The 12,047-nt window shown below is 38.8% G+C and overlaps 2 protein-coding genes across 2 annotated transcripts; both read left to right on the forward strand.

The window, feature by feature from the left end:
* The first annotated feature begins 704 nt into the window (after window positions 1-704).
* On the forward strand, window positions 705-5,777 carry LOC137936233 (ethylene-overproduction protein 1-like). Its single transcript, XM_068780806.1, has 5 exons — window positions 705-976; window positions 1,066-3,244; window positions 3,440-3,731; window positions 4,349-4,661; window positions 5,183-5,777. The coding sequence occupies exons 2-5, from the start codon at window positions 1,308-1,310 to the stop codon at window positions 5,413-5,415; spliced, it is 2,775 nt and encodes a 924-aa protein (XP_068636907.1). The 5' UTR covers window positions 705-976; window positions 1,066-1,307; the 3' UTR covers window positions 5,416-5,777.
* Window positions 5,778-7,298: 1,521 nt separating this feature from the next.
* On the forward strand, window positions 7,299-8,306 carry LOC137943095 (uncharacterized). The gene has a single exon (XM_068788788.1). It carries the CDS (start codon window positions 7,299-7,301, stop codon window positions 8,304-8,306), a length of 1,008 nt encoding a protein of 335 aa, XP_068644889.1.
* The last annotated feature ends 3,741 nt before the right edge of the window (window positions 8,307-12,047 follow it).

Consider the following 12,047-nt stretch of genomic DNA (forward strand, 5'->3'; position numbering starts at 1 on the left):
ACCATGAAATCTCAAAGCAACAGTCTCTAATGGGATCTTCTCTAAAATGGGTAGAGTAACAGATCCTACACTTTTCCAGAGTAAGGATATCAGTAGATTCATCACATCCAGCATCAATTGTTCCAGAATGAATTCTCAATCATCTCTCCCCAAGAAAAGCTAAAAAAAACCTTTATTATAAAGTATTCTTTTTTTCCAACTTCTTTGGCTTCTGTCCTCGATTAACCTCTCTCATGCAAGAAAATGATTGCGACTACTCCAGCTGCAACACAGTATTTTATAGCCGTAAACAGGAAAGAAAGAAATAAAATAAGTCCATTCTTATCTCTTCCAGATGGGTGTTGATGAGACGAGAAGGCCCCTTTTTTTTTGAGAAGCAGATGAGAAGCTTCCTTCACTTCGGATCAGTAGGTCCAATCGGTACCGCTTGTGGGCACAATGTCGTCAGTGGACCCAGGGCCAGAGCTTTGGATGATGAAGGAGGAGCGATGGATTCGGCAATGGAAGTGGTTGCGACTAAGGACGCAACTCCGTCTCTCGCGGGCTCTCGTTCACCACTTCTCAATTCGTATTCTCTGTGTCTTATGGGAGAAAATTTTACCAATATAAAGAAATACCCAAAAATGAGAGAGGGAGGGATGTCACTAATAAATAAAGAAAACATTTCTCTTCACGAAGCACAAAAGAGGAAGAGAGAGGAAGGGAGAGGGGGACATTGCCGTTCTAACGGCCCCCACACCAACATCTGGTTGGCGGCCAGCCTCTCCCGAAACTGAAGATCTCTTTCCCGACAGGAAGAAGGAAGAAATATGAGAAAAACAATGAAAATTAATCTTCCATTTGTCTTGCAAATCTTTCACTGAGAACACCCGGAAGGAGAAAGAAGGATAAAGGAGCGGGTATAGACGATTCCCTGCGCCACCTTCCTCTAATTTCTCTATCTCGGTCTTTTCGTATGCGGGTTTTTCCGACTGAGGTACGTGATTAGTCTTTTAATGCTGTGCGTTTGATCCAATTCGAGCTCCGTTGACTTATTATCCTTATTCAACTCACTGTTGCTCGTAGCAAGCTGCTGGGATCGATGGGTTAATGTTTGTGTTCCATTTTTTTATTTGGATGAGCTATTGTTGACGACAAAATGCTGCGATCATTGGGTTTCTGTTCAAGTTTCCTATTATCCAATTAGATGTAATATTATGGACGGCGCTCTGCGTGGATTATTCGGTTGGTGTGGAATCCCCTACTTATTGTGTTCACAATCCATGTGCGATTTCATGTAGCTTGCGGATCCAATATTTATAGAAAAGATGCAGCACAATTTCTTAACCTCCATCCGAAGCTTGAAGCTCATAGATGGCTGCAAAGGCAGCCAAGTCTATGCATTGAATCATAACGAGAAGGTTAGCATGGACCCGCACTGCCCCAATCCTGCAAAAATCGATAGCCACAATCAAATCCGCCCTTCTCCCCATACAGACACGTTTCTCCCTTATAGCCTCCCCAGCTCGGAACTCATTGAACCACCCATCGAACCCCATCTTAAATTCATTGATTTTGTTGAAACTCTTGCTGAACTTTACCACTCTCTGGAGGAATGTACCGAAGCAGAGAAATCAGGGATATTCCTCCATCTATGCACTATCTTTAAGTGCCTCTCTGACCCAAAATTGCTCCGGCGGAGTTTAAGATCTGTCCGTCAACATGCTATTGAAGTCCATGATAAGGTTGTGACCTCTGTTTGGCTTCGGTTTGAACGGAGAGAAGATGATCTTGATGGGTATTCACCTTTGAGTTGCCCTGGTCAAACATTAGAATGCCCGAGAGGTGCCCTTATTCACGGTTATGATCCTGACTCAATTTATCATCCATGCCTATGTCGAACTTCCAATGAGATGGCCCCTATGGACGAGGAATGTTCAACTTCTTCATCAATTGATGATAGTGATTTAGCACTTTGCATTGGAGATGAGGAGGTAGTTTGCATCAGACACAAAATTGCTGCTCTATCGAAGCCTCTTCATACGATGTTGTATGGATGCTTCACAGAAGCATGGAGAGAAAAAATAAATTTCAGTAAAAATAATATTTCAGTGGAAGGTATGCAAGCTGTTGAGGAGTACAGCCGGACAGGTAAAGTAGAAAATTTTGCACCCAATCTTGTCTTGGAGATCCTGTCATTCGCAAATAAGTTTTGCTGCGAGAAGATGAAATCAGCCTGTGATACTTATTTGGCTTCAATAGTCTCCTCTTTGGATGATGCAATAGTACTGGTAGATTATGGTTTGGAAGAGAATGCCTACTTCTTGGTTGCTTCTTGCTTGCAAATATTTCTGAGGGAGCTTCCAAAGTCTTTGTATAATTCAGCTGTAACAAAGTTGTTTTGTAATGTAGAGGGTAGGGAGAGATTGGCTTCGGTGGGGCATGCATCCTTCTTGTTATACTACTTTTTAAGTCAGGTGGCAATGGAAGAAGATATGAGATCCAACACCACAGTTATGTTGTTAGAGAGGTTAGGAGAGTCTGCAACTACAGATTGGCAGAAACAACTTGCTTTGCACCAACTGGGTTGTGTTATGTTGGAGAGAAGAGAGTATAAAGATGCCCAAAATTGGTTTGAGGCAGCTGCCAAGATGGGTCATATTTATTCCTTGGCAGGTGTTGCAAGAGCCAAGTATCAACGCGGCCACAAATATTCAGCATATAAGCAAATGAATAGTCTCATATCGGACTATCAACCAGCCGGCTGGATGTATCAAGAACGTTCTCTATATTGTATAGGAAAAGAAAAGGTGATGGACTTGACAGCTGCCACTGAGTTGGACCCCAGCCTTTCATACCCTTACAAATATCGGGCCATTGCAATGATGGAGGATAAGAAGATTGGAGCTGCTATTTCAGAGATAAACAAGATTCTTGGGTTCAAAGTCTCAGCTGACTGTCTTGAGCTACGAGCTTGGTTCTCCCTTGCAACAGAGGATTATGAGGGGGCATTAAAAGATATAAGAGCCATGCTTACTTTGGATCCAAATTACATGATGTTTCACGGGAAGTTGCATGGCGACCAGATGGTGAACCGTTTGCAGAAACATGGGCAGCAGTGGAACTTGGCTGACTGCTGGATGCAACTTTATAATCGCTGTTCAGCAGTTGATGATATTGGGTCTCTTGCTGTGGTTCACCAGATGTTAGCAAATGAACCAGGAAAGAGCCTGCTTTGGTTTCGGCAATCCCTTCTCCTTTTACGGTAAGTTAGTACAGTACCTGTTCATTTATGATTCAATTATTGAGCTGTCATTCCTGTTTATTTTTCCAACTTGCTTGACTGTTGCTTACAAGCTTCATATCATGAAACAACCAGTAAATGCAGTCTCTGGAGTTTCAATATTGTCTTATGATTGTAGGTTGAAAACTGATTTGATTAACTTTTTCTGTTTCATAGGTTAAATTGTCTGAGGGCTGCAATGAGAAGTCTACGTTTGGCTCGAAATCATGCAACCTGTAAGCATGAAAGACTTGTTTACGAGGGGTGGATTCTCTATGACACTGGCCATCGTGAAGAGGCACTAGTCAAGGCAGAGGAATCTATTGCAATCCAGAGGTCCTTTGAAGCATATTTCCTCAAAGCATATGCTTTGGCGGATGCCAATCTAGATGAAGGAAATTCAGCCAAAGTTATCGAACTTCTGGAAGCGGCACTAAAATGCCCCTCAGATGGGCTTCGGAAAGGACAAGTAGGCATTCATATTCCCGCAGTACTAAATAAAATTAACTGATGTGTACTGAATTGCAAACATGTGCCCCTCTCAGGTGATACCTATCCGATTTTTTAGAATGCATAGATAGATTCAGCTTCATATCAGTTGGATCAACCTATGTATTAGACTTTGGGTACGTGATACTGATGCTCTGAACCATGTTCAAGGTTACCCAGTTGAGTACTAATGCACCCTCATGGTCAACCTGGGTTGTCCTGTGACTTCATGGACATGCCACTTCAGAGGGTCTTAGAGAACTTTTCAAAGAATAAACCTGATCATCTTGAGAGTGGTTGATATTTAGCTAGGGTTGTCCAAGTGCTCAGACTTATGGGACTCTTTGCTTGTTCGGCTTGGACCTTTGAAACAGAAAGTTAGGGTACCCGTCATGGTCCACATGTATGGCCTATTGATTACTTTTATTTTTTTGAAATGTCATATCAACATTATTTTAGTTGGCCATATTTTACAAATTACTATTCTATTTGAATTGGACTTGAATTGCGTTGGCATTCCTCTTAGAAGAATTCAAATGTCTGTTATAATGGATTCCTGGCCTTTTGTTTGACAAGTTCCGTTAAAATGTCTTACAGGCATTTAATAATCTGGGAAGCATCTTTGTGGAATGTAATAAGCCAGATCTAGCTGCAGACTGCTACAAAAAGGCACTTGAAATAAGACACACTCGAGCTCATCAAGGTCTAGCACGCGTCCATAGCTCAAAGCGCCAGAAAAAGGCTGCTTATGATGAGATGACTAAGCTGTTAGAGAAGGCAAGAAATAACGCATCAGCCTATGAAAAGCGGTCAGAGTATTCTGATGATCCTGACATGACAAGGAGTGACCTGATGATGGCAACCAGATTAGATCCATTGAGAACTTACCCATACAGATATAGAGCAGCAGGTAAGATTCCTTTTCAGAAATCTAAAGTCATGCAATTTACTTGAATTATATTAGTTTCTTTAGAATTATCAGCTTGCGTGTCTTCAAGATTTATCATATTACATTTTCTTGCTTACAATTGAGAACTTGATACCACTGTTTGAGGAGAAGGTTTTGTTAAAGGCATGAGCCTACTGGAAGCTTAACAAGTTGGGCAGTTTTTCGCTAGTGAAAACAACTTTTAGAATAGGAAAAAAAAATGTATCAAATTTGATCAATCTAGAGGACATACGTAGAGGACTAAGACGAATTTTAAATGTTTTATTTTGAATGTTGAATGTACACCGATACAACCCCGTTAATTGCAAATTGTAAACATGAGTTATATTTTCAGCTTACTGTGCAGTTAAAACAGGCTATAATTTCAAAATGCGCTTCTTTACCTCTGAGCCAGATGAATTGTGGTCAAGTCACATTAAAATAAAGTCCTTGAGCTTTCTGCCATAATATCATGTTTTTAACCTTTCTGGTGCCACCAACAGTTTTAATGGATGACCAGAGAGAAGCAGAAGCAATAGCTGAGGTGACCAGACCTATGGCCTTCAAACCGGAGTTTCAATTACTTCACTTGAGAGCACAGTTCCATGAGTCTATGGGTGACATTGCTTCAACTTTGCGAGATTCATCTGCTGCTCTGTGCTTTGATCCTAACCACGCTGAAGTTCTTGAAATGTACAAGAGAGCATGGGAGAAGGAGAGCCAAGCAAAGAAGTAATACTTCACTCACATTTGGGAGTTGAAGACAATCTGAAGCCTCCGGTTACAGGATGGGCAGTCACTTCTTGGATTTTCAGCCTGTTACCTCGAGTGAAGAGGTGTAAGAAGCAGGAGAGTTGTGTGTATATAACGATCGATACTTCGGTTTACAAATTGAGATTGAGAGTAAAACAGCAGAGGGTACGACCTCTTAGGCCATACACTGAACTTTGTAAAAAAGAATCTTATTTCAATGCCAGGTGATGGTTGGGTATAGGCCTATGAAAGGTCTCCCTTAGGAAGTCTCTTCCTCTTTTGTATCGTGTACTACTTTTTACCAAAAATTTTAGCTAACATGAACAGGTATTGTGTTCCATAAGAAATTATTTTGGGAATGAATGAACCTGAGATACCAAGGTGTGGTGAAGTTAGTTCACTAGTTCTGGAGGCTCTGAGGACTGTCCAATGCACCTAGTCTGGTAAAACCAGTTGGGATAGAGGATTTGGATTCCAAAACATTTTTTGAAGAGTGGAAGGTATAAGTGATCCTATGCATATGTTAGACATAAACAAGCTTTTACACCCAAAATTTTGGGGAATTTTAATCATGGAATTTGGGGAGAAATAAAAGAAATAAAAACTTGAGAGAAAATCTTAATCATGAAAATTTTAAAATATTATTAATTTTTTTTTCTTTTTTCATTTGTACGTGTATCCAAACAAGAAAAACTATATTTCTCTTCCATTTCCTTTCTCATTTTCCACGGGCTTCCAAATAAAAAAAATAAAAAAAACCACTTTTCTTTTCTCTTTCACTTCCACATCTCTTTCTTTTCTTTTTTGTCCACTTTATGTGTTCCAAACACAACCTTACCTTTCTCAATCATTTTTTATCACTCTTCATTGTGGAACCCTTGAATTTACTAGGAAGTTGTTGATGTGAAATAAGGAAGAGAGTGTACTATAGTCGAGGGCTTATGATGCAACAACTCATTTGCAAGTTAGGGATAACTATGGGGTTCATAGGAAGGAAGAGAGTGTACTTTTATTTTTATTTTTTGCAATTAGTTATAGAGAGTGATTTGCAGTTTATTCTAATATTTTGTTTTAGGAATATGATTAGCGAGAGGGGACTATTTTTCTCTCAAATGATTGAATCATAGGTATATATATGTTACAAATTTTCAAGATATGCATTATCGGTAGATTACATGATAAGGGTTATCTACATGATAACAGTCAACAAATACTTTATTGGGTATTTTAGGATATTACCTAATTTTTTTAACATAATAACACAGATAACTAATTTTTTAACTTATTTATATAAATACCTAATTTTGACCGATCAACTACACGTGTACAGTTAAAAGTGACACGTAAACTTTTGACCAATTACGTGGTGTTACATTATCACATCACATCAGCACCCACAGAGTCTTATACCGTGTCACCCACCACATCAGCACTAAAGAGTCTTACTCTCTCTTTCTCCTCAATTTCTTGATCAATGGAGAGCAAAGTGAGGGGGTGAACAACAGATTGGCTGAAACAAGGTGGCAAATTGATGACAGGAAAGAGATGAGAACTTGATAGTCCTGTAGAGGAAATGGGATGTTCATTTTTCTAGAATGCACCTGCTTCAGCAAAAGTACTTCAGGCATCTAATTTGCCCACGTAAAAGAGTCCAACAGTGGCTTTTCTGACTCCACGGGATACCCACAAACACCTTTTGCACCTTTGATCAACCACCACAATAATTCCCCTTCAACTACATCCGCTCCCGCATCTGTTAATGGTTCTGGTATGAAATGGTTTGATCGTCTTCCTTTTTCCTTTCAGTCCATCGCCACCTCTTCTTCACTTTCTCTGGAAGTATCTCATTGCAGAGTAGAGGTTTTAATGGATAGAGGGGACTCAACCAAGGATTTTCATGAAAAACTGGATTTAGATGCGCCCATCCTGTCGACGAGGCGATTAGTGAACTGCAGAAATGTTGCTTTGAAGACTGACTCAGGTCGTGAGACGGGCGCTTCTGGCTTTCATACTCGGGGTTGTGTCCCATTTCTATGGGAGAGAGCTCCTGGCTTGGCTAAGGATGTGCAAGGTGGAGGCAGCCATGAAAACGATGTGCCACCCCCTAAGCCACCACCTAATCAATGGCATCCTTCTCACATGGAGTATAGCGACGAAGACGGATTCAGCATCACGAACGAGAATTACGACAATCTTGCACAAAATGACTTAGATGAGGATGTTTTCACTGATGCAATGGATGTCATTTCCTTGTCTGAATCGTTCGACAGAGCATGCAGTACCTGTACAGCAGCCAATTCCAGTAGCCTCACCCCAGAAGCCTTGAAGTCCGCCGGAAACCTCTCCCCTAACTTCATAATCCGCCGATTCCTTCCGGCAGCCAACGCGTTGGCATTCTCCTCTTACCAGGCCCCTCCAAAGAATTTACACGAAAGAAGTAGCCCTCGTCACCAAAATGGTCACCCAAGGGAGAGTTCAAAAAGCTTCTCGAGCTACCAATCGACAAACATTTCGTCTGCACTAGAAGGAGGCCCTCGGGTGGTGGTAAGATCCTACTCCCCTCCAAAGGCTTGCGGGCTCGAGGTCTTCTCGCCGTTGCGCCTGAAGCATGTACTCTGTGGATTGAAGAGCTCCATCAGGACTTCTCCTCCTCGTGTCAAGAGGCGTCAAAAACCAACAAATGGTGCATCCTTTTATGGATCAAAGAGGAAAAGAGGGAAGACAGAAACAAAGGCACTTGCCAGTGAAGGTGAAAGTAGCATAGACAGATTAGATGCAAGATCAGCTCCAGAATTCAGCAGACAAGCGTGGCAACATGCTCCTCTCAACTCCCCAACTCAATCCTGGCGCTCCCATGGTTATAATGGAAGATAACTAAGCAATTTGTATATTACTACTTGTATGATGCCTCTAAAATTGGAATAAACACAGTTTATCTTTACCTGTCTCTTAGGCTGGAAACAGAATTTTAGTCCACCATATATCGGTGTTATCACCTTGGTCAAAATCCATTACGAATAGGTAAGGGTGGCACCAAGCCAAACTGGTTCGCAAACCATTCGAACTTGGCTAAAAAAAAGTTCAGTTTAGTTTAGTTTTTACTTGAATTCAACTCAAACTCAAACTCAAACTTAAAATAATGTTTGCTAAGTATAATAAGGCAAGTTTGAAATTTTTCAAACTCGGCTTGTTGGCTCGTGAGTCGATTCATTAGTATAAATTTTTTTACGAAAATATTATTTACTCTAATTGCTCTCGTTAGTTGTCTCTTTAGTTGGTTGATAGTTACTCTTATATACCTCAAACCTCAAAGACAATTGATAGTTCAACCCTTTTGGCTCTCTCAAAATCTAATGTTGTTATTTGTCAATAAAATAAACACTATTGATGGAGGTATTTGTTCTTTCTTTTGGTCTATTAAGCTGGTTATTATACATTAGTATGTTCCATTGTAAAGTCTTAGACTTCTCTATGATAGCTTGCGGTTCAATAGTACTAAATTCATCACAATATTCTCTTTATTTATTTTTGTAATTTTTTTATTTTTATAGTTTTAAATGTACGTTAAAGCTCGAACCCGCCTCAAGCTTTAGCTCAAACAAGGTTAAAATTTCTGGGCTTGAACTTGATTCTAATTTTAACCTCAAGGTTAAGCTCGAGTTCCAAGTATTCAGATCAAGCCAAGCTTGAACATATATAGGTTTGAGTTTAGCTTGGCTTGATGCCACCCCTACATATAGGCTAATATGCTAAGTGAACGCTCACCTTTGTCCTCAATAGAAATTGCAATACAACATAGTGTACAAGCACTACAAATAAGAATTTATGGAACCATGGGAGGAAAAGTAATCCCACTTGTACTATTTTCTCTCTTGTGGAAGCCATCGTATCACATAATAGCCCTATTGTTTGATGCAAAATGAGTTTTACTAATTATATTGTTAGTGCAAAGTAAATAAAGCACAAGTACGTACAAGGAAATTTTTTACGTGCTTCAGCCCACCGTGTTTCAAATCCAATAGCAAACTCACGGGACTAAGCAAAGCTTACTCTCCACATACAACAAGCGCAAACTAGCTCGTTCCAATCTAACGAGGTTCATTTTGACCGTCCAACATGGCTCCTTGACCTTTTACAACGCCTAGAGAAAAGAGAAAAATACAACATGAAATACAAGCTAATGGATAACATACTTATCCTTTTGAGCACTTAGGAATATGATTTGCAAGTTTTGGCACAACATTTTCTTAAGGATTCACAAGTTTTGACTCTTAGACACTAATCAATCATTTAATACTTAAAAAATTGCTTGAAGGGGTATTAATTGAACTTTATGCTCTAGTTGATTTTGGAACATTAGAGGATGTGGTCACTCCTTCCATAATCTAGTCAACTCAATGCACCTAAACACTAGTTGAAAATGCTAAACATCAAAACATCTAGTTGATTTTATGTTCATCAAGTAGACTCAATGTAGACCCGTGAAGTTACAAGAATGGATACGATCGGCTCTATCACACATCTAATTCAAAATTTTGGAATTTTTACTTTTGATGATTAATTTCCATTCCAGTTCAATTTCTTAATCTATTAGTTACATAGGATTATCCAAAAACTTGGAGAAGTAAGATAAGTAGACTTTTAACTAAAAAATCTTACATCTTCAACATTTTTAGTTGACTTGTCTTCTTCACAATAATTTTCTTCTAATTTTAGGCTTGGGGTCTTCACTTGGAAACTTGATTCTTCAATTTTGTTTGTGATATCTCATGCGGAAGACCTTTACTTCTTTGATGGAATTCTTGTGTCTAATTGCTTTGAATTAAAAAGGTCAGAAATACACCTCCATGCTATCCTAGTATCATCAAAGCTATGAACACTTGGGCTAACACCTTTGTGTGTGCATATGTGTGTGTGTGTGGAGGGGGGAGATCCTCTGCTTTGATTTCAGCCATAACATAATACTAGGGAGAGTAGGGGATCACTTCTCTATCATAGAAAATGCATAGGGCATCCCCCTTCGTATTAGTCTTGAGACCCTCGACTTACTGGTTATGATGATAATAAATATTTTAGACTAATCGTGACCATGAAGGATTTGTAAAACCTACAAAAATACAAAGAAACAAAAAAGAAGGATTTCAACTTAGATGTTTGAAATTAAGTTTGTTTGAACAAAAGTTCACATAAAAGAAAAAGGTAAGAAAATAAGATTCTTTGAACAAACGGATTAATCAAACAACACACATTCACACAAAATGTAGCTCAAGAAACGATTGGTCAAAACAAAGATGATGTTCAAATGCTATGAAGCAAAAAAAAGTCATTCACACAAGGGTGTTGTTCGAACAAAACGTGCAACAGAAAGCTTCCAAAAAAGATTGTTCAAATAAGGTTGATATTTGAATGAAATAAAGAATTATGAATTTCACAGAAAGGCAAATGTTAAACAAAGACCGTTTGAGAATTTTAAAGGAGTAGAGAACCCCTAGTAATAATAAAATATTTGAATAACAATAGTTTTCAAACAAAGACACACAAGTAAAAGAGTAAGAGGTTAAAGGGTTGTTTCAAATATATTGAATATTTGAAAGACTCTCTATGCAAAAGTATTACTTCAACACATGAATGTTTAAGCTTTAGACAATTGAACCTATTTGAATAGAGGCAACCTAGAACTTTAGAAGGGAAGATTCCAAGCTTTGACCCATACATCATAGGTCATTAAAATTTGTAAGTGACCTACCAAATTGTTATCATATTGAGTTGGCCTTTGCATGTGGTGAACAAACTACTTTGAAATCTTTTTTGTGTGCAGGGATATTTCGTTGTAAACATTTAGCATTCACTTTAATATCGACAATTGAGTTGGCCTTTGCATGTGGTAAACACACTACATTGAAATCATTTTTTTGTGTATGGATATTTCATTATGAACACTTAGCATTTATTTTCAAATCAATTTTTTTATGGGAATTTGAATTAGTTTGTCATTTATTGGAATGGCACATAGGAGGGAGTGTGTATATATTTGTGATTATATTGTACAATTGGCATAAATTAGGAGACATTGTATTTGAACCAAATTACAAAAAAGTAACCTTTGCATAGTGGCTGGTCAAACATATTGAACATAAGACCAACCCCCAACATAGAGTTGAGGTTGAGGTATTAGAAAATCCTTCTGGGGGTCTAGGATTTGTGGGTTTAGGTTGGATAACCTAGTTGTTACTGAAAATTCCCTTCATGGGTCCAGACTAGAGTGTTTGGTTTTCTATTGTAAAATCCCAAGAGGTGGTTTAGGTTAGAGATCTTAGTGTAAATCCATAGATGGCAACATTATAACCTTTCATCGGTCCTTAGTTCGAAATACAAGATTGAAAAATAAAATTCAGTAAGATCGAGAAGACACATCACCGAACCAAAAGAAAATTGAAAATTGAGAAGAAAATGAAACCCAATTGAATCCCCTCCACTGGGTCAAAAATCGATGGCCTCGATCAATTTATCAATCATACACTCGTTCGCTTGGCACGTACGGATTTGAAAAAGATTTCAAAAATACATTAGGGTTTCCTTCGGGACGGCGAACCGCTTTTTTTTTTTTGTTGTTGT

This window comes from Aristolochia californica, unplaced genomic scaffold, assembly GCF_029961685.1.
Source record: "Aristolochia californica isolate CCGP_79_NKW_82.1479 unplaced genomic scaffold, dmAriCali1.0.hap1 SCAF_10, whole genome shotgun sequence".
Lineage (NCBI taxonomy): Eukaryota > Viridiplantae > Streptophyta > Magnoliopsida > Piperales > Aristolochiaceae > Aristolochia > Aristolochia californica.